General features: G+C 46.4%; 1 protein-coding gene across 6 annotated transcripts in view; it reads right to left on the reverse strand.

Moving 5' to 3' along the window:
* The window catches only part of NTPCR (nucleoside-triphosphatase, cancer-related), a 39,973-nt gene extending 17,635 nt beyond the window's left edge, over nucleotides 1–22,338 (reverse strand). For all 6 annotated transcript variants that reach the window (XM_086679671.1, XM_086679670.1, XM_086679668.1 and 3 more), the window contains exons 1-3: nucleotides 22,196–22,338; nucleotides 17,826–17,988; nucleotides 17,205–17,301 (exon numbers count right to left, since the gene is read on the reverse strand). In XM_086679671.1, the coding sequence (XP_086535797.1) occupies nucleotides 17,205–17,301; nucleotides 17,826–17,988; nucleotides 22,196–22,229 (294 nt within the window). In that variant the 5' untranslated portion in view covers nucleotides 22,230–22,338. The remainder of the gene's footprint in view (nucleotides 1–17,204; nucleotides 17,302–17,825; nucleotides 17,989–22,195) is intronic.
* Between the last annotated feature and the right edge of the window lie 983 nt (nucleotides 22,339–23,321).

A 23,321-nucleotide genomic window follows, 5' to 3' on the forward strand; every position in this document is an offset into this window, starting at 1 on the left:
GGAAAGAAGCAGCACCCACATGCCTCAGGTTTAAACGAAACGAGACAGCAAGTCTGGGAGCCCTTATAAATAATACTGGCCTCTTTTTTTCGGTTTTGAGCTGTGTGAGATTCCCCGTCTACTGGGAGGAGGAAACCGCTGCAGGCAGAGGCCGGTGTGTATCATAATCTGCACTATAAGGGGTGGTGAAGAAGGGAAAGTTAAAAGGCAAGGAGTCTTGGTTAAAAGAAAAAAGTGAGCAGGGCCGTGCCCTTTAAACCTCAGATTCCCTTCCTAACGACTTCACCGCGTTCCTTCCTTGAAAGCCCCTCTTGGAACAGGTGTGGCGGCCAGCCTCCACGGGCCCTACTGCCTCCCAGCTCCCGGGACTCCCGTGTCCAGTCCCCCGCCACAGGGTTCCAGCATTGGTCCCCGCGACCATCCCTGAGACGAGGCAGAACGCACTGCTTCTACCGTGGTCTCAATCTCTCTCTCTTTGGGATGGCTCGCTGCCGTCTTGTGAGCACACTCAGGCAGCTGATGGCCAAGTCCACGTGGGAAGGAACCGAGGTCTCGCTGCAACCCTGAGAGTGAGCTGGGAGGCGAATCCTCCCCAGTCAAGCGGCAGATGACTGCAACCTCATGACAGATGGGAGCCCGGACCTCCCAGCTGAGCCATTCCTGGATTCCTGACCCAGAAAAACTGTGTGAGGTGATGTCCGTGGTGCTAAACCCCAAAATTCTGGGGTAACGTGTTACACAGCAACACTAATGATCACTGATAATGATCACTCATAAACATGTCCTCTCTGGAAAGCCTTCCCAGAGAAAGCTATGAACAGTCCTTCCATAGCGGGGACACAACACAGATTAGCACTTCAGTGAATGCTGAGTGACAAATACGTTTTATATATCCTGGTATAAATGATTATTTTCCTCTATGCAAAGCTGATTTACAAAGTACTTTTCACTATAGTTCTTAGACTCCTTAAATAATGACATCAATACGTTCTCAGAATGCGGGGCTGAGTTAAACTAGATTTAGCTCGACTGCCAACCCTGAAGCCAGAGTACAGTGCGGTCGGTGGGGGGGGGGAGGGGGACAGTGGTCCCCATGAGAGATGGGACTGGGGGAAGATCCCAAAGCCTGCATGGTACACAGAGGACGGTGGAATCTATCCAACAGATGAGAGATTCCAGCCAGGGAGGACCACAGGTTGTGCCCAAAAGGCCGCTAACTGTGTGGAACCTTCTGGAATAGACGGCATGAGATTTGGGGTCTAATCCTAGGCAGTTATTGAAGGTAAGCATTAGGGAAGTGGTTTTCAAACTTTTATGTAAGTGGTACTTTTATTCTTTTCTGACTTAATATCACATACATATTTTCCCACTCAGTTTATTAGCAGGAAGACCAGGAAGGGGTACATCCAAGAGAGGGTCTGTACCCTTAAACTCCTGTGTTTTTAAGGCATTTCATTTTTACCTCTCAATTGCACCCACTTGTGTGTGTGTGCATGTGTGCGTGCGTGCGTGTGTTTGCGCGCGCGCACCTGTTTCCCGCTCTTAGAGGCAGGGACCAGGCCCCATGCATCTTTTTCTTTCCCATGGAATTGAGTGATGCAAAGTTGAGCTGAGGCAGCTAGTGTTGCCCTCCAGCGACGGGGTGAGGGCGTCTGTGGAATCAATCGCTAATTTCCAAATTTCTCCTTCAAAAACGAGTGCCCAATTTGGGAGACATTTTAAAAGCTGGCAGCTACCTTCTCATTAGCATAAAAACAGACACCCCACAAGGGCAAGCCGTCCCAATGGCCTGACTCTTACCAAGGAGTATTTGGGGCATTCTGCTGCCTCCAGAGACCAAGAATAATTGCAGAGGTCATCCTTCCACAGGCATCTAGAAGCCAAACAGGGTGCTATCCTGGCCCATCAAAATGAGAGTTTGAAAGCAGTCAATTCAGAGAAAGAGAAACAATAAGATGTGTGTGCCCGTGTACATGTACATATGCAGGCAGCACGTACATATGCACGTGGGCACGTACGCGAATATATGAGTAGGTATAAACATAAAGCACAAGGCTCTCCAACCACCTTTCCTCAGATTCCCTACAACGTTCACCAACGGGAGCTCGACGGCATTATTTAAGCTTCCGCACAAAGATACCTGGACACACATACATACGCTATGTTGTACCAACCGGAAATGTTCGTTTTCAAACCTCAGTTTACAGGAAATCCTTATTCTGTCTAGAATTAGGGACTTTTATCACCCAGAAACTGTAAGAATCTCGAAAAGAAGTCTGGGATTTTTGACGAAAAAATGTTAAGTTATTCATGCTCAATTGAGAGATATTAGAAACTCAGAAGCCCGTAAACACCGTTTTTTCTAAATAACGTGAACATTTAGTCAAGCCTGTGATAAAGGAAGCACTATCATATTCACGATTGTTTTTTTATATAAACTCAAGCAACTTTAGAGGGAAACAAGAACAAACCAGTGAGCACACATAAAACCCTGCCGGCACCAGGGCCCGGGTCTGAAAACTACCAGGAGCCTCCCCAGCCCTCCCCAGCGCGGCTGCGAAAGTGATAATGGGCCCCTGGAGCATCACCTCTGAAGGTGTGCAGTAAGGAGCTCATGAAGAACTTCCGGCGGCTTCGCACCCGGCGTCTTTTTTCTTCCCACACCTTCTCTCCACACAAGACGTAAGAGGCGGCAGGGCTGTGGACGCGACCCGGCAGCCCCTGCACCACTCACCACTCCCCTCCCCCCCAACTCACCACCCCTCTCCTCCCCTGCCCGCTCCCCACTCCTCTTCCCTGGGCCACTTACCACCCCTCTCCCCACACTCACCACCCCTCTCCACCCCCCCCTACTTACCACCCCTCTCCCACACTCACCATCCCTATCTCGGGCCGACTGTATATTTTCACTGTCACAAAGAGGTAGAAACACTGGTTTCTGCAAGGCATATTTCAGTTCTTGGGGTGTTCTGAGAGAAAGGATACTTCCTTGGGACAGAGTCGTAATACTGACCAGCCAGTGGTAAGGGAAGCCATGAAAAATTTTATAACTTGGCTTACACTCAGCTAGTTTGCTTTCTGGAAAGATTAAATCAGTTTGGAGCAACAAGATATCTGTGTACCAGCTACGCCAGAGACCTAAAAATTGTGTGACTTTTTTCAGTTTCTTGTTTAATCTTTAAAAGCACTTCTAAGAACACAAATGAAAACGTAAACCTAAATAAAATAGGCAATTTCATTTAACCAGAGTACTATATTGAAAAAAAGTGGATTTGTCTTACTGTGAATGATTTACTTCATTAAGTATTTCTGGGGGTATGAACTTACTTTTTTCTTTACTATCAGACCCCCAGCCTGGCCTCTGAGCTGGCCTGTCTGGGACCACGAGTATCAAAGTCGCAGGAGGGAACTGGGGAGCGCGTGGCAGTCGTCAGGGGCAGAATGACGACCCTGAGCCCCCCAAACAGCCACGGTCCCGGGAAGCCAGAGAGGCAAATGGCGGGAACAGTGGCCACAGACAAGCCAGCCCACAGCTCAAGTTATCAGCTAAAAGTGAAGGGCCCCGACTAGACTTCTATGTGGGCTTATTCCGCGCCTAAAGTTTCAAAATCCCTTAGCGGTCTCGTGGCACTCGACCGTGTGTCCCCAGGGAGGAAATCACAGGCTGGCGCCCAGGACAAGATGTCTAGACTGCCTGACGCGCCCTGCAGCCCAGCCCTTCTCTACTGGGGCGTGCCCTGGGCGGGAGCTGTCCCTGCCCTGGTGCCAGACGTTCCCACCCCAGGGCCCAGGGCTCCAGGCTCCTCCGGGGTGTCCTAACTGGCCTCTCTGGGGCTCGCCCACTCGAGCGCCTGTCTGCAGAGCACCAGACCGGCGCCCTCAGGATCTTCCACCATCCTGGGCCTGAAACAGCATCCGCCGGCTGACAGCCAGCCCAGTGGATCGGGAACCTGCTACGCCTCGTGATCCCAGCGCCTCGGGACCAGCCTGGGCATCTGAGCTGGTGGGTGTCCGTGACAGATTTCCAGCTGGCTCCGGCCCCGGGGCCCTGGCACGCACAAATCAGACTGCCGAGGTGAGGCCCTTCCCCAGGTTCTGCCTCCCATCACTCCACTCGCCTTCTCACCAGAAACAATCAGAACTATCCCTACGTCTGCCCCTCCTAGTGGCCCGGGACTAACACACTTTACAGGGAACTCCGCGTTCAGTCCTAGAAACTTCGTGTAGCAGGTCTCTGCAGCCCTGTTTTAGGATGAGGAACAGTGAGACAAAGTCACTGAGCTCCCAAGTGAGAGCCGGGTGTCAACCCCAAGACCACCTGATGCCAAAGCTCCCCTCCATACCCCACGTGCAATACCACCCACACGTCTTCTCAGTGTGAATAAGGAAAGAAATCGAAGAAAGGAACCAAAGGAAATGGAAGGGAAGAACGGAAGGAATCCATCTAACTGTAAGGAAAATACTTTTGCCTCCAATGAGAACCAAGGGCACTGTACTTTCTATGGGCTACAGAGGCAGAGCCCCAGACCCGTTTTGGGAGTAATCATTACTCTCAATTACTCCAAAAGAACGACACACTCAGGGTCTCAGAACAAGTAACGCCACCAACAGCCTTTTATCCAGGATACAGAGTGGCCTGCTTTGGCAGGCGGTAAGATGTGACCTGCAGGGGAAGGGCCCTCCGCCCTCCACCTCTCTCCCTCGCACTCAGCGAGAGAGGACCAGGTCCCCCCACGTGCTAACTCCTGCCACTTCCTTATCAGCTGTGTTTCTACTAACTACGTTTTTAGAAACTCCTCTTGCTTAGTAAAATCCTCAGTCAACATTTAAATTTGATTCAAGCTTAGGATCTTTTTTTTTTTTTTTTAAGATTTATTTATTTATTTTGAGAGAAAGAGAGCATGAGCAGGGGTGAGGCAGAGAAAGGGAGAGAGAGAATCCCAAGCAGGTTCTGCACTGTTAGCACAGGGGCTTCTACTCTTGAGCTAGGAGATCATGACCTGAGCTGAAATCAAAAGTCAGACGCTCAACCGCCTGAGCCACCCAGGTGCCCCATCAGGTTTAGTATCTTTGCGGTCTGACATCCTTTTATTAGAAATTACCTAGGAGAGAGAAAGCTGAATGACTTGGCTACAGTAGAACAGTGATGACTTCTTTTATAACTCATGAGGAGACTGGACAGAAGTAAAGAAGGGCAGAGGTGATGAGGAAAAATCAACCACTATGGCTTTTGTAATTCAGCTTTCGAATGAACAATGATTGTATGCTTAATTACTGCTCACCTTGGTACAGAAAATATTTCAAAAGGCAGCAGTTAAATTGGCTTCCCAGTCAAAGTCTAGAGTGAAAATTATTATTTTCAGATAATCCAATAAAGTTAAAAGAAATCAGAATTAACTAGGAGAAATTTTGATGAGGAGGATGTGCACGGCCTTAACATGTCTCCCCACTCGACACGAATTAATTTCAAAGGAAAAAAGAGTAAATACACATTGGGAGTTTGGACGATTCTTTGCTCAGGTAACCAAAACCAACATCACCAAACATGGCGTGCCTCGAGAGCAGACACCCGAGAAAGGCACGGCACCAGTCATGCAGTCTTCCGACGGAAGCTGTCACAAAGAAACACCAGAAAAGCTCCAAAGAGGAATGTCCTGTGAAAGTAGGACCTTTTCTCTGAAAATGCCAATGTCATACATGACGAAGGATGACCTGAGAAGACGTTCCAGATTAAAGGAGCTCGTGGAGATATGACAACTAAATGTAATACCGGACCCTGGCCCAGACGGGAAAAGGTTACAAAGGACAGCCCTAAGGCAACTGACGAAACGGCAGAGGAATGTAGATTATTAGTATTTTCTTGGTGTAAAATTTACTTAGGTTGAGAACTATACTGATTATGCAAGACTATGTCCTTATTCTCAGGAAAACTGTACTGAACATTTAGAAGCGAAGCCCCCCGATGACTGCAACATACTCTCAAATGGTTCCCCCCACAAGTTTATGTGTTTGTACGAACACACATGGGCGCACACGTGGGGAGAGAGGGTGAGCGCACACAGGGCAAATGTTAACGACAGGTGATTCTGGATAACAAGTATATAGGTGGTCCTGCATTATTCTTATCCTGGTCATTTTCTCTACGAGGAACATTACATCCCAATACAATTGACAAAAATTAGAATCAATACAAAAAAAAGAGAACGCTCACACTCAGGTTTTCTCAGTCTAAGCGTCAAGCAAGGCACAACCCACCACGGGTGAGCTTCCTTCCGAAGGAGGCAGGGCCTCGGACTGACGCGTGCCAGACGACATGGCCAGGGGCGAGTGCCGCAAACGGGGCAAGGCGGATGGGTGAAAGGCAGAAAGGCAACAGTTTACGCAACTTCTGCCCCAGGCCGGCTCAGGGAGCACTCTGCCGTGCCTCTTGGGAGCGGGTGGCAGGAAGGAACTGCACGGAGGCAGAGAAGCCCAAGGCAGCCCAAGGTGCCCGCTCGGCACCTACGTCACAGAGGCTCACCAAGACCGGCAGTGACAAGTAACCGAGCGTCAGACCCTGTCCGGGGGCATCAGGGAGGCTGCCGGGGAAGGTCACAGAGAAGACGCGACCACCAGTTGACCCGTGAGCTGGACCCAAGTGGTGGGAGGCTCCTCACCCCATCCCGTCCTTGGGATGAGCCCTCCACTTGCCTTTCTCGCTCCCAGAGGCCGCTCCAAGGACGCAGCCCTGAGACACTGACGTGGTGTCCACAACACCTGCACAATATACCTGCCTGAACCCAGTCAAGGTGTCTCTCTCTCGCTCTCTAAACTCTTAAGATCTGGCAGGTGGGAGCAGGGACCCTTTCATGTTGCCGGTCCAGGGCAGGCCTTGCACAGAAGTTCCCTCCGCGGATTACAACTGCCCACCTACCAGCCTCGGATGAGCGCCTGCCTCTTTTTGGGTCTCCCTCTGCCCTGCCAACGAAGGGGGCCGGTTTCACATCTCCCCTGGGGACCCCTGACAGGGATGCGGCCCCACAGAGATTACCAGGAAGGGCTGCCATGACAAATCCTACAAGGTAAACCGCAGAGCCGACCTCACACTGAACCTCCAGCTCCTTTTCTGATTTTGATTCACTGCAGCCATGTTTTCACTGACGATTTTAAAATTAATTTTTATGTTGGCACCAGACAGCTTTTTATTTCTCTGGTGATCTTGCAGTGCATATGTATGATCATGAGGTACAGAAATAGAAAGTGAGGAGGAACAAAGAAAAAATGTCACATTTGCTAACAATGAAGGAAATTCAAAAGCAAGGCTTGGGCTCCTGTCAACCTTTCAGGAACGGATCCTGACTAGAAATGGATTCTTCTAAATTCTCTCTAAAGCCTACTGGCCTGAAACACTAAGTGGCAATTCCAGGTCAAGTGGTAACAAAATAACCTTTCCCCAGACAGGAATCCTCTGACCTTCAAAGGAAGTTTCAGAGATCTGAAGCAGAATCTCATTTCAGAATCAAAAGCAGATCCTGCTTTTGAAAACAAATCTACACCAAAAGCCTCACTTTGATCAAAACGGGTTCGACTATGATTTTCCTTGGGTGTTCTGGTTCTAGCTTCTTAGACCTTTCATGGATCTTAATTACAAAGAACATGGTGCAGCCTAGAAAACCAGGCTTTGAGTAGATGTTGTTTGTTATTTAAAACCTTAGAATCTATTACCTTTTTGTGTGAGTAGGAGGTATATTGGGAGCCAATACAATGCTAAATCCTACATTGCAACAAATTCTAATAAAGCATTCAGTGTGGCTGTCAAAGAGACCATTATGGAAAAGGCCAGCATTAGCCTGTTAGCTGTGATCAATAAAAAACTGGCAAAAAAATCCTAACTACAGAAGCATCGGAAAATAGAAGAAACCTCTAAATAACCTTACCAAAAAACAAAGTTTTGTTTTTTTTTTTTTTAAACTAAGAAATGGAAAGCCAGAGATACCAGGTTTTCAGCTCTGGGGAGTAAACGTCTGAAAACTTAAGATATCCTTTTCTATCCAAATAACTCATTTTATATAGTTCTAATCACTCCATATGAGACTTTAAAAAAAATTTTTTTTTAATATTTATTTTTGAGAGAGAGAGAAAGAGACAGAGTGCGAGTGGGGGAGGGGCAGAGACAGCAGGAAACAAAGAACCCGAAACAGGCTCCAGGCTCGGAGCTGTCAGCACAGAGCCCGACGCGGGGCTCGAACTCATGGACCGCGAGACTGTGACCTGAACCGAAGTCGGCCGTTCAACCGACGGAGCCACCCAGGTGCCCCCACATGAGACTTTTTGCGATGGATAATAGTCTTATTTCCACCATTCAGGCTAGCTCTACCACTAATAAGCTGTGTGCCTTGGGGGAATTTAATTTTCTGTCCTGTCTTAGTTTCCTCGTCTATAAAACAGGAACAGAGTATTATTCTGGGGAGTAAATGAGTTAGCGGCTGCTGCAGAGTTTGTGCTCGGTAACTGTTAACCACTTCCTCCACCACCACCACCATTACCATCAACACTACTAGGATTCGGAAAAATGGACAGACAAGAATGGATAAGACAACTTTTTAAACGATAAGACAGCGTGGCAACTAAAACAGTGTGCTACTGATGTAAGGCTCAAACAGGCAAAAGAACAGATGACTGTAAAACATTCTACACACACACACACACCCACATTTCTTAATATAATTAACAAGGCATAATAAATGAATGACAACTGGGTTATTTAACAAATGGCTTTGGTAAACCGGCTAAGCATTTGGAAGAAAAGCAATTGAGAGTCTCATTGTATTTTACACTCAAAGTAAATCCAGACGGATTAAAAACATAAATGTTTAAAAAAAAAAAAAGGTACTACAGAAGAAACAAATTCCAAATTAACTCGGAAAACGGACAGACTTTCTCAATATGAAAAGAATGAAAGAAAGAAAGATCACCAAAGTGAAAAACTGAGAAAAACGCAATCGATAAATATAAATAAAAAGGTCATCTGCCTTATGAAAGATATTTTTAAGGCAAAAGGAAAAGAATGGTTAGAGGAATAAACAAAAACAATTAGATTAAAAAAGTACACAATAAACTAACAAACATTTGACCTCATTAGCAACTTAACAACATGAATCCAAGCAAAGAAGTGTTGGAAAGAAGGATGGAAAACTGAAGACCAGCAGAGTGCCAGGTGTTGGCGAAGGAGCAAGGAGACCAACACGCCCACATGCTGGGGGGTGTGTGTGTGTGTGTGTGTGTGTGTGTGCGCGCGCACATGCACAAAGGGCCACAAGTGTCACGGGAACACCCCAGCAGCACGCAGAGAGCCTCAGAAGTTCACAACCCCCCAATCCAGGATGTCCACCCTCAGATCCTCCCCCAGGGAAACAACCAGGGCTGGAGAGAAGGCTGGTGTACAAAGGGTTAACATCTGACACTTGAGGGGATAATGCTGAAGTCAAAGGTGAAAATCCACACTATGAAATACTGCGCAATCATTAAATGATCACAGTTGTGAAGGTGATCCTGTTGGAAGGCCATTCCCATGTCACTCAGTCATAATAAGGGGAAAAACCCAATCGTACAAAAAGATACGAAGTGTTTTCCCCCATTATGGAATGATGGAACAAATCAAGTAGAAAGAAGGAAGAAACGAAATACACTAACAGTGGATAACCCAGTGAGAAGATTAGGAGTTATTCCTATTTTCTTCTTTATTTTTTTAGGATTTTTTAAAATTTTTTTTTTTTTAACGTTTATTTATTTTTTATTTTGGAGAGAGACCGAGCATGAGCAGGGGAGGGACAAAGAGTAAGAGAGGGAGCCATAGATTCCGCAGCAGGCTCCGGGCTCCGAGCTGGCAGCACAGAGCCCGACGCGGGGCTCGAACCCACAAGCTGTGAGATCATGACCTGAGCCAAAGTCGGACGCTCAACCGACTGAGCCACCCAGGCGCCCCTTTTTAGGTTTATTTTTACTTATTTTTTGAGAGAGAGCGAGAGAGCGCGACCGTGAAAGCAGGGGAAGGGCAGAGAGACAGGGAGAGAAAGAATCCCAAGCAGGCACTGTGCTGTAAGCCCCGAGCCCAAGGCGGGGCTCGAACTAACCAACCATGAGATCATGACCTGAGCTGAACTAAAGAGACGCTTTAACTGACCGAGCCAACCAGGTGCCCCTTCTTCATTTCTGTTTCATATTTTTTACAAATCTGCTACCTTGAGTAGGGAGAATGTTAAAATTCAGGAGAACAATAAACATGGTCAAATAAGGGAAAGAAGCCACCGGTGGAATGACAAAAAGAATCAACGATATTCAACCCTACGTAGGACTTTCTAAAACCCTTACTGAGTCTACAGTGTTTCCCCGTCTTACTGTATTCTCCTTTATTAACCACGTGTGCCCATGAGAGTCCATCAGTCTCCACTCCGGCCTAAGGAAATGAAGCAAGCCAGGGCCGGGGTCACATCTGTGCCTCCCCCTCCAGCCCTGCCCCGGCCTCCAGCAGCTCTTAGGCTCCAGCTCGGTTCCTACCTCCCCGCTCAGAGCAGGCACACCCCTACCAGCCCCGAGGATTATTTCCCTTATGCTTTTCATTAGACACAACTCAAAAATATTTGTCATCCACAGTGAAATTTCTTACATGTAGGAGGCACTTCATAGATAATTCTTAATGTACAGTGAGAGTTAGTGTTTTCTGACATCCCGGGCACTATAAACTAACGGGCTGTCTGCATCAAGGTTTCCACCTGCCTAAATGTGCTTTCTAAAGCTTTCAGGTTATGTTAGTTGCCCATACTATCTCTTTATATTCTTATTTCTGTCATGTAATTACCTTTGTACTTTTTTCTTTTGTTTTTTTTTTTTTTTTTTTTTGAGAGAGAGAGAGACAGAGCACGAACGGGGGAGGGGCAGAGAGAGAGGGAGACACAGAATCGGAAGCAGGCTCCGGGCTCCGAGCTGGCAGCCCAGAGCCCGACGCGGGGCTCGAACTCCCGGACCGCGAGATCGTGACCTGAGCCGAAGCTGGAAGCTCAACCGACTGAGCCACCCAGGTGCCCCACCTTTCATTCTTTTTTTTAAGTCTGAAGGCAAAACACTAATTCCTTTTTCTTTCTTCATCCCAACAAAACATATATATGAGATGGGAGAAAAACGTGTAGTTCAGAAAAAAAAATCTGTGACCTCGACTAGATAAGAAGCTGCAGCCTGGGAAGTCTTCCCAAAACAAAGATGTCTGGGTTTGGTGATCAAAGTATCAAAAATTGGGAGGTGTCTGCTTTCCTTTGTTTTTTAATTAAAAAAGAGAGACTCAAGCTCTTACTGCAGTCAGCGTATGACTTCTTATATAATCTTGCAGACAGACGCCAAGCACGTATGTGCGCACCGCTCTCCCAGGATTCAGTCTGTTCTAAGCAAGGTTAAGTAAAAATCAATTCTCTGTATTGATCCAGTGCCCAAAGCCAGAGTCTTCAACAGGAATTTCATTTGAAGTGCGTCACTTGCCCTTTGATCATTTAAGTAGAGGGTATGCATCTGGTGGGAAAAGAACTAGAGAGAAAAATATCCTGTTCTCTGACTGCTCCCACCAATACAGTGGCCACAACAGACCAGGGACGGGACCAAGGGAAGGTTCCAAAAGGCAGGAGGTGAGGGGAGCCAGCGAGGGGGAGGAAGCCCAGGAGAAGGCGGGTCCTGAGGAGCAGCAGCCCCCTAGCAAACCAGAGCGCAAGACCCCACCAGCCCTCTGAAATCAGAACTACCGTCCGCAGGCTAGACTTAAAATTTTCAGCAGCCTCGGCCAACTATCAAAGCCCCCAACTGCACATGTTAGCCAAGCCCCAAATGTCAAAACAGAGCAGACAGGCAAAGAGAAGAGTGCACCAACCAAAGAAAACGGCCAGGGCTGAGAGCCAAAGGCTGGCATGGCACCGGCCCCAGCACGTGTGGGGGACACGTGGCTGGGGAACGGTGACAGGAGGTCGGAGGTTAGCGGGCCACATGGCAAAAAGCCCACCAGGCCAAGCGAAAGACCCTGGATTCTACTGCTGGCATAACAGATGCCTCTGGAAGGTTCAGACCTGCCTCGGGAGCCCAAGTCTGCACCATCCAATTTCCGTAAAAGTACATCAAAGCAGTAAGTCTATCACAAATTAAATGAAACTCAGAGTCTACTAGGCCCTGATCGTGTGGTCCCACCCCCCTTACCAACCACACCTTCTTCTTTACCTACTCCCGCCCCAGGGCAGTGGGGCCTCAGTTTATCTCTTTCCATCATCTGTAGTATTCTCCATAGAACCTCCCACCCCGCCCCCCCAACAGGCCCGTAGTCTCCCTCTGAAGTGACGGTGCCTCCCCATCTTCCATTTCAGTTACACGTCACCTCCCCAGAGCTCCACCCTGGTCACCTGATCTAGTCAGCTCCTGGCACCTCTCACAGCACCCCACTTGTCACCTTCACGGTGTTTATGACAACTGTCCACTTGCTTGTTCAATGTCTACACTTCCCACTCGACTGAGTCTGGAGAAAGGAGAAAACATGTCTGTTTTGCTCGCAAGTGTATAGCTAGGATTTGATAAATATTTGATGAATGAATTTAAAAAAGTAATATATACTCCAAAGGCAAAAACTGGTTTGACTAAATTGACACATCTTTTCCTGGCCAAAAAAAAAAGGAGGGGGGGTGGCGTGAGGGAACTTAAATAACGAACATAAGGCGTGAAGAGAAGGGAAAACACACTGATCTCACAAAATAAATAAGATTATAAGGGAATATACAAACAACTGTATGCCCACAAATTAGGTAAGGAAAACAAGTTACTAAATGACACAGATTACCACAACTGACTCAACAAGAAATAAAAACTCAGGACCTCTATACAAGTAGAGACTGAATTCGTAATTAAAGAGCTTCCCCTGAAGAAAAGCCCAGGCCACAGGGCTTCACTGGTAAAGTATATCAAACATCCAAAGAAAAAATTAATACCAATATTTCACAAACTCTTCTAAAACTCAGAAGAGGAAGGAACACGTCCCAACTTATTCTGAGGTCAGTATTATTCTGATACCAAACTCAGACAAAGATATCACAAGAAAGCTACAGACCACACCCCTAATGAATACAGACATGGAAACCGTCAACAAAATATTTGCAAACATATAAAAATCCAGCAACATATAAAAGGATTTGCATACAATCCTTTTGAATCCATCACCATATAAAAACAATCACACATCATGACCAAGAGGGATTTATTTCAAGAACCAAGGCTGGTTTAACATTCAAAAATCAATTAACATAATACACTCTATTAATACGATAAAGGATAAAAACCACATCATCACCTCTGTAGATGCAGAAAAAGGATCTGACAAAACCCAACACTTCTTCGTTGTAAAACACTCGACAAACTAGGAATAAAAAGGGACTTCCTCAACCCGGTAATGGCCATCTGCAAGTAACCCAAAGACAACATCATACTTTATGATAAAAGATTAAATGCTTTCTCCCTACAATCAGGAACAAGATGAGTATGTCCCATTCAACAGTGAACTGAAGGTTCTAACCAGGGCAATTAGGCAAGAAAATGAAATAAAAGGCATCCAAAGTAGAAATGAAAAAGTAAAACCATCTCTATTTGTAGATGACATGATTTTCCACAAAGAAAATTCTAAGGAATTCACTGGAAAACTCAGAACCAATAAACAAATTCACCAAGGTGACAGGATACAAAACCGATCAATAAACAAAAATCACTTGTACTTCTATACGTTAGTAATAATTCCAAAAATGAAATTAAGAAAACGGTTCCATTTACAATAGCACCCCAAAGTGTAAAATACTAAGATATAAAATTTTTTAAAAAGAAGTATAAGACATGTAGGCTAGAAACTACGAAACAATATAGGTAAATGGAAAGAGATCTCATGTGGATGGATCAAAAGACTTTATATTATTAAGGTGGCAATACTCCCCAAATTCATCTACAGATTCAATACAACCCAATCAGAATCCAAACTTCAGTAAGACAGAGTACTACTGACCTAAGAATAGACTGAACTGACATAAGGATAAACGGAATCGAATTTGGAGTCCAAGGTTAATCCCTACATTCATGGTCAACTGACTTCAACAAGAGTGTCAAGACAATTAAATGGAAAGAGAACAGTCTTCAACAAATGGTACTGAAACGACTGGATATTTATATGCAAAAGGAGGAATTTGGATAACACCATATACAAAAATTACTTTGGACTACACGCCTGTATGTAACAGTAAAACTACAGAACTCCTAGAAGAACACATAGGAGTTAAACTTTACGAAATTAGGTCAGGCAAAGTCTTCTTTGCTACAACACCAAAAGCACATACAACGTAAGAAAAACAGATAAACTGGACTTCTCAAAAACATTCATATTTCAAATGACACCATAAAGAAAGGGAAAATATCTACAGAATGAAAGAATATACTTGCAAATCATATAACTGATAACAGACTGGTATCCAGAACTTATAAAAAAATCTTAAGGGCGCCTGGGTGGCTCAGCTGGTTGAGTGGACGTCCGACTTCAGCTCAGGTCATGGTCTCGCTGCTCGTGAGTTCAAGCACCACGTCGGGCTCCGTGCTGGCAGCTCAGAGCCCGGAGCCTGCTTCAGATTCTGTGTCTCCCCTTCTCTCTGCCCCTCCCCCACTTGTGCTCTGTCTCCCTCTCTCTCTCTTAAAAATAAATAAACACTTAAAAAAATTTTTTTAAAAACCTTAGGGGCGCCTGGGTGGCTCCGTCGGCTCAGGTCATGAACTAATGGTTTGTGAGTTTGAGCCCTGAGTCAGGCTCTGTGCTGACAGTGTGGAGCCTGCTTGGGATTCTCTCTCTGCCTCTCCCTAACATGTGTGCATGCTCTTTCTCTCAAAATAAACTTAAAAAAAAAAAAAAAAAAATCGCCCAACTCAGTAGTAAAAAGAGAACTGAGCCAATTTACAAATGGGCAAAGCAAATGAATAAACATATCTCAAAAAAAAAGATACACAGATGGCCAATAAGGACATGAAAAGATGCTCACCATCACTAGTCATCAGGGAAATACAAATCAAAATCACAATATGACAATGCTTCACACCTACTAGAATGGATGAAATTAAAAAAGACCGTAACTGGTGTTGACAAAGATGTGAAGAAACTGGAATCCTCACCCACTGCTGGTGGAAATGTGAAGCTGGCCAGGAAAAGTCTGCTAATTGCTCAAAAAGATTTATACAGAATTACCACCTGACCTGGCATCTCCAGTCCTAAGTGTGTGCCCAAGAGAAGTGAAAACAGACATCCGCCCAAACACTTGTACACGAATGTTCAGAGCAGCATTATTCACAATAACCAAAAAGTGGAAGCATCAACAGATGGGTAGATCAACCAAATGTGGTATATCCACATAATGGACTATTATTTGACCATGAAAAGGAATGATTATGTGCTACAGTGTGGATAAACCCTGAAAACATCATGCTAAGTTAAATAAGCTAGTTACAAAACACCACATATTATATGATTCCCTTCTCACGAAATGCCCAGAACAGGCAAACTGACAGGCAAAGAAAGGTAGTGCAGGGGTTGCCAGGGGCTGGGAGAGACACAGGAATGAAGAATGACTGCTTAATGGGTGTGGGGTTTCCTTCTGAAACGATGGAAATGTTCTAAAATTAGATCGTGATGACTGGCTGCATGATCGTATGAATATACTAGAAAAAGATGAATTGTGTATTTTCTTTTTTCTTTTTTTTTTTATTTTAATGTTTATTTTTGAGAGAGAGAGAGAGAGAGAGAGAGAGAGAGACACAGCACAAGCAGAGGAGAGGCAGAGAAATAGGGAGACACAGAATCCGAAGCAGGCTCCAGGCTCTGAGCTGTCAGCACAGAGCCCGACACGGCGCACGAACCCATGGACCACAAGATCATGACCTGAGCCGAAGTCGGATGTTTAACTGACTGAGCCACCCAGGCGCCCCGTGAATTGTATATTTTAAATGAGTGAAGTGTATGGTATATGAATTATATCTCAATACGCTGTTTAAAAAACAAAAACAAAAAAACAAAACAAAACACAGTAAAAAAACAGATAATAGAGTGATATACGGTATATCACAGATGGTCCCGGACTTACGATGGTTCAACTTATGATTTTCAATTTTATGGTGGTGTGAAAGCAATATGGATGCACCAGAAACCATAGGTCAAAAAAATGGGTTTTTTTGAGACATAGCGAGCACCTGTGTGCCAAGCTGGGGAGGGGCAGAGGGAGAAGGAGAGAGAGAATCCCGAGCAGGGTCCATGCCTGGCAGAGCCCAATGCGGGGCCTGATCTCACAACTCTGAAATAATGACCTGAGCTGAAATCCAAAGTAAGATGCTTTAACTGGCTGAGCCACCCAGGCGCCCCCAGAGGTCAACTTTTAAATTCTGACTTTTTCCTGGGCCAGCGGTGGCATGCAGGATCCTCTCTCCCGATGCTGGGCAGGAGAAGCAAGTCCCACCCCCCAGGCAACCAGAGGCTCATGAAGGTAAACAACCAATACACTGACAACCATTCTGCACCCACACAGCCATTATGTATTTCCCTTTCTGTACAATATTCGACATATTACATGAGATATTCAACATTTTATTACAAAATAGGCTTTGTGTTACATGATCTTGCCAACCGTAGGCTGAGATGAAGAGTTCTGAACATGTTTAAGGTCAGCTGGTTAGTAGATTAGATGTATTACATGTGTTTTCCACTTACCATACTTTCAACTTATGATGGGTTTATAAGGAGGTAACCCCTCGTAAGCCGAGGAAGACGTGTAATATGGTAATATTTCTATAATGACATCTTCCCTTCCTAAATGTTTGTTGTGCTGTGAAAACAGGGTTAAGATATAAATAGGAGGAAGGCAAAGGAAAAACTTAACCTTGGGAGCCTTGGGAGCTGGGCACCAGAGTTCTCCCAGTATAAAATATTTCCATGGGCTAAATTTGGGTGAGGAGGAATTTATTTGTAGTTCATAGTGACATCAAATTACGGTGCATACCTTCTTTACAGCTCAGTCACTTGAAAACTTTTAAATTGTAAAATGCAAAACTGGCCGCTCCTTAGGAGCAAAACCACTCTGTTCCCAGGAGCACGAAGAAGAGATGGGCTCAAGAAGCAGAAATCACACACTTACGTTCCTCAAGACCGGAAGTGCCAACTGCTCGAAGGAAGTCAGATCCACCACATACTGCCCAACTCGGCACTCGCGTTTTCCAGGTGGAGGCTCTGAGCTGAATAAAGAAACAGTGCATTTGTTGAAAAGACCCCTGTATTGATTTCTGGTTTGCAGCTACGCCACTGAGCCTCTGGCCCTTCGACATATGCTAAATCACCGAGACATCACCTACACAAAACGCGGTAGTATGCAAAGCTAACCTGATGCCGTGCCGTCTCCTGAGAACAGGGTTTCCAACAAGTATGCCCACCACGCCACCGCCACCAGCCCTGGAAGTTACCCCTGGGGGTGCCGATCCCCAAGCTACAGGGAGGCAGCGCCCCAACTATCTTGGAAAAGTAGCACAAGAAACAGGATGACGAATTACAAAATGATAAAAATTTAGTACTCAGTGGAGTAAGTTTTAAGTGAAATATGCTATCTTTGTACTTTGTTTTTCATATCGTGGTTTCAAAGTCTGTTTTCTTTCTGTGAGAAATCCGCAAAGGCCCAAGATTCTTCAAGATAGGGATCAGAGATTATTTGGCTCGATCCTGTGCCCAGGGAGAATAAAACATCATAGAAATGAAATGTCAGTACCCAATTCTAGACAAAACTCCCCGCGTGCCGGATAAGGTGACAACGTCGAATCCTATTCTTCTCCCTGCCTGTCTGACTTCTTCTGTGTAAAATCCATCAATAGGCACACCAGAGGATTTTAAAACCTCACTGGCTTTCTGGATCAATGTTGTTTTCCCAACTCCTGAAAGAAAAACAAAAAAACAACAAAAAATCCATTAGGAACCACCCCCTTGCTGGAGGGAACAGCACTCAAGGCCTGAGAGCAATCACAGTGGGGGAGAGAAATGGGCTGCAAAGGAATTTTATGAATATTAATTCACTTTCATTTTGATTGTTCCAGGTGTTAAAACTTTTCAATTTCAAGCATACTAAAAATATGAATGGGATCTTAAAGTTTTATTTTGAAATTCTGAAACATTATTAATTTTGTCACACATACCATCCCAGAACCAACTGAGCGGCTTACTGGTGACAGCCGAGTGCCATCCGCACCCTCTGAGACAAGCTTCTGGAACTAAGTTTACTCTCTTCCTTGGGTGGCCACGCTCTCACCAGGATGCAAAACTGGTCATGCTTGGGTCGAAGGCTGGGCACTTTAAACTAGGATTTCAACCTTCCCAACACTCTGGACCTACGCTTACCCGCGAAAATCCCTTCACTCCTCCATGGACTTAACACTGCTGTGTCTCCCAGAAAAGCGTCCCTTAAATACCACTACCACCACCAGAAATGGCAATCTTCAAACTTTCTCACAAGAGCGATCCGATCAGGTCGGCAGCCCCTTCTATGACCTCCTCCGCTGTTCTCCCGGTTCCTCTGGCTTGCCCCCCAACGCCTTCCCCACTTACAACCTATCACCTCCACCCCCATCCACCTGGCCTGTTAACTACTCGGGTGTGTTTACAGGTACCAACAGGGAATCACCGACACCGTGGAGCCAGGCACGTTATCTAGCAGGCTTCACAAGCATTTCCTGGGTTCCATCCTGACAACGACCCTCTCAGGCAGTTACCGTTCTTGTCTCTATTTTACAGATGAGGCCCAGAGGGGATGGGTGAGTTACCCGAGGTTACACAATTAGTAAGGACCATATAATTTAACAGGTGCCTTTGTGTGTATCCATGACTTGCTCCATAGACATTTAAGTCAGTGGCATCACGGTTATCAAAAATGGAAAAAATGGAAATCCTCCGGCAAGCCTGCAATAGACTATTCTGAGATACCACAGGGTTGTAAAGTCATATTATTTCTATGGCTGCCTCCTCAGAGTCATCAGGGTTCCCCAAGAAACCTTTTAAGCTTGTATGAGATAAACCATGAACTGTTACTCAATAAACCTCTCCTCCTAATTCACACTAACAAACGATGGCGGCTGGCCTTCTGGCCCAGGAACACCAACCCAAGGGGATCCCAGCCACGTGCTCACTGGGGCTGGAAGAGAACCGTGTAGGGTTTTCATCCCAGCTCTGTGCCCCAGTACCTGCTGTTTAGCAAAGTCCCGGCAGAACCTGGTTAATACGGGCCAGTGGCATTGGTGGATATGTAAGTTGGTACTTTTCTGAAGGGCGACTTCAACGTGCCTTCTGCAGCACACAGCAATTCTGTGTCTAGGAATTCACCTTCAGCAAGAGTCTGACGACAGTACAAAGATACGTGGAATAGGGGTTTTACGTCAGTTTTCATGATAATAGCAAAATATAGAGAGCAACCTATATGGTGACCAGTAAGGGAGTGGTGAATTACGGTATCATGTATATAACGGCATACAAATATGCAGGAATGCCATATGGGCCTTACAGAGAATACTGTTTACCTATCTTTATTAGCACAGAAAACAGACCGCAATATGGCAATGATAAACGGAGAAAAAGCAGGTTAAGACACAGCAGGCATATATATATAGCATTATCCTATTATGCTTTTAAAAAAAAAAAAAGTGAAGTGTATTATCTACAGGAAATGTTGAGATGGAAATGGAAAAGTTTACAGCACTTATTTCTGTGTGTTGTAATTCCATGTGATTGTCACTTTCTTCTCTAAAACTTTGATTTTTTTTTTTTCTGGTCTAATAGTAAGTGGGTATTACTCTTAATGTAAGAAAAAAAAAATACTACATTTTGAAGAAGATAACGTGGGGCAGCTGTGATAAAAGGGGACGCTTTGTGTCCTGCATGTTGGGCAGAACACCGGTGCTGGCTCAAGCCCCTTCCTGATCAGCTCTAAAAAATCATCTTTCAGTTAATTTTTCATCTCCATCAATTAAGCTACTACCCTAGAGCTGTCTACACGAAGAGGTAACCTATGCTGAAGGAGACCCCAAAATGACGGCTCCATACCACACACAGGCAAGAAGAGCAGGTCAGAAAGCTCCAGAAACCTTTTGGTTCTACTTCTCTCATAAAGCTGACCCTGAGATAAAAGATTCAAGGGCAGGAAGTTTAATCTGGAAAGTGACCTCCAAGACTCCAAGGGAAGTAACTGCATTATCACGCAAGTTACCTCCGCCGGATAGCTAATCCCACTGGGGAACTCTGGGAGACAGTTTTGGGCACGTGACTCAGTTTTCCTGCCTGAGGGCTGAGGAAGTAGAGAGTTTATCCACCGACTCCCGTCTCTCATGGGTTGGAGGCTGCTCCTGGGGGACAGGAATTCCCTGGCCCGTCGGGCCTGCTCTGCACACAGGTACAGAATCTAGAGAAATCAGAGAATCAGAGAAAGCCCTCTAAGATGGGTCACAGGTTGGACAGCTGGGAAAAACATTAAGTGTCAAGGAGACGCAAGCAGAGCACTGAGCATATACAACAAAACGTGACCTCTTTGAAAAGACACATTACCTGATGATCTGAATATGTAGACTAGATTTAGATAGCAGGCAGAGTTTGAGACTAAGTTGATGAGAGAAAGAAACTATGAAAAAAACCAGACAGTAACTCCAAAGGTGGGGGGAGAGGACTTGTGTGTAAAAGGAAAAGAAAATTATAGATTACTAACTACATGGCTCTTCTGTGATTAGTTTTTACCTGTACTGGGCTAATCAAAATTACACTATAACTACATTAGGAAGATGGAGAGAAAGAGAAGGTGAGCGGTTTTTAGGACAGGCTTAGGCAAGCTATCTTGTAGAATCATTTGTCTTTCAACTGTGTGTACATGGAACTTTTATTAAAAAAGGGGACATAAAGAAGAACCAGCATTGATCTGGCCCACCTCTCTGTCCCCAGCCACCTCCAGGAGCCAGGCAGATCCTATCACAACAACAGATGACTTCTGTTATGAAACACATAGATGTCTTGAGGCCAGCCTGCTGAGAGAACAGCGTTCCCAGGTTCAAATAAAGGACTGACGAATCAATTTTCAGAAGACAGTCTTTTGCAGTATTAGGGAGTACTCTGGATGTTAGAAATCTCTCAAACCGGTCTCCTCACAGCGCCTCCATTGCCTGGTAAAAAGAACATTCTGGAGTCCACAATGCTAAGTATGCCCTTTGCTACTTGGGCAACACATAACCACTAAAATAAAGCGAAAGAGGGTTCTAGGCCCAGAATGACAATCTGTGATACCGGAGCTCTCAGTTCACTTAAACATTAGGCACACCTTGCAAAGGAGCTGACGAAATAAATCACTTTCTCTGCTCCAATCAACCCATCTTTCTGCCTTGGCCCATCTGATGCTGCCACCACCTTCCTGAGTCACGCCGGATACACGTGTGGGGCGTTGGGTTTAAAAAGCGTCTCCTCCAGCTTCACGTGAACGCACACTCTCCCATCAGGATCCCGTAGGGTTGAGGGATGTGCCCAAAGCCACAGACACAGGACCTGGGAGGGGCTTCCTGGAGGCACCGAGTCCCCCCGCCTCACCCTTGCAGGCAACTGGGGAGTGGGAAGTCTCATCTTCAGTTTCACCACGGTTCAGGAGAAAACCCCGCGCTTCCTCTCATTACAGATGGTAGGCCAGAGCCACCGTAGCGGCGGCACGTGTGACCATCCACAGAAACCGGGCACCTTCCCGTCAATCACGGCCGCGGCGGGCATCCTGCAATACCGTGTGCGCGCATCACTGAGCTCAACACTGCGCCCTTAGGCTTGCTGCCGTGGGACCCCCCGCCCCCCTTTAATGCCTTCGTAAAGAAGCCCACATACTACCAAACCACAGCTCTTTTTCTTACCAGCCTTGGCCTCATTTCTAGCCCTGTCTTTTGTACTTAAAATCACGTTCTCTGGGAAGGGGTCACGGAGCCCGTAACATTCACTGGGGACTTTAGGGACCAGCTGCGAGAACCCTGGAGCCTGCCGCCCCTTCCCAAGTACACGGGAACGCCCCCCACCTCCCGCCTACCCCGGCTGCCCCCCCCCCCCCCCGCCCAAAAGCGGAGACCCGGGCGGGGTTACCTGGGGGCCCCGTGAGGAACACGTGCCGGGCCATTCCGGTGGGCCCGGGTGGAGGTCGCGGCCCGGGTCAGGGTCGGGGTCGCGGTGCAGGTTCCGCCCCCAGTGTGCGCCGGGCCCCGCCTCCGCCGACCGGAAGCACCGCCCCCGCGGCCGCGCAGGCGCCTCAGCGCCGCCCACCCAACCCTCAGCCCTCGGCCTTGCTCGCGCATGCGCCTTGGGCTCTTGATCTCCGTACGCAGTGGAGACGTCCGCGGTCGGGAGTGGGGCGGTTAGGAGTTTTTCGGCCGCTTGTCCTTGATCGTACATTTCCGGCTCACGGGGCGGGGGTGGGTCTCCAAAGGAGACGTGCGTGAGAATGCCTATTACTAAACTGGTGCTGTGCTAGGTGAGCGCCGTGGTCCAAGTCCTGCCGCTGACGTCCGGACCTGCAAGCTGAAATTACCCCAACCCTCCTGGAAGTTTGGTCTCAGAAACCTTCCGCAGAGGGAGGAGGCTTTGCTACCGATTCGAACTCTTTGCCCAGCGTCGTCTACCATAGCTGCGCGTAGAATTACCTGATAAAACGTGCTTGATGCCTGGGCTCCACTTCCAGAAAATTCGGAGTGTTTGGTCTTGGGTGTGTCCTGAGGATCTGGATCTTTTTTTTTTTTTTTTTTTGAACTCCCCAGCAATTTCCAACGTTCCCTGGGGTTGAGAACCACTTGTTTATAGACAGACCTCCCAGCCCCCGTCATTGCATATGAAGACCAGAAATTGGTCTTTCTTACCTCCATACCGTAATGGAAACCAACGCAAGACCCCGCCGGAGGATCTCATTGCGCAAAGAATTAAGTGGCTTTCCCCCCACTCACTTGACCACTTGAAGTGTTTCAGCCAGCGAAATGAAGTGGCAATGGCCTTGGGCCAAATTTACCTGTAAACTCTTTCAGCCTGACATGTGTACGGTTTGACTTGTGATCAATCATTCTCCATCCTGGCTGAGAAAGCAATTTCACTGAGTGCTCAACTTAATTGGTCTGTGCCCACACAGGACCTCCAGGGCTCCCCTTAGCCTACTATATACATCAGTCAGATGGCCTCAGTATTTTAGCTATTTAAAAAGTAATCATCTAAAAAGTAAGATTTG

The sequence above is a fragment of the Puma concolor genome, chromosome D2 (assembly GCF_028749965.1).
Source record: "Puma concolor isolate L17-30 chromosome D2, mPumCon1.1.hap2, whole genome shotgun sequence".
In the NCBI taxonomy this organism is placed as follows: domain Eukaryota; kingdom Metazoa; phylum Chordata; class Mammalia; order Carnivora; family Felidae; genus Puma; species Puma concolor.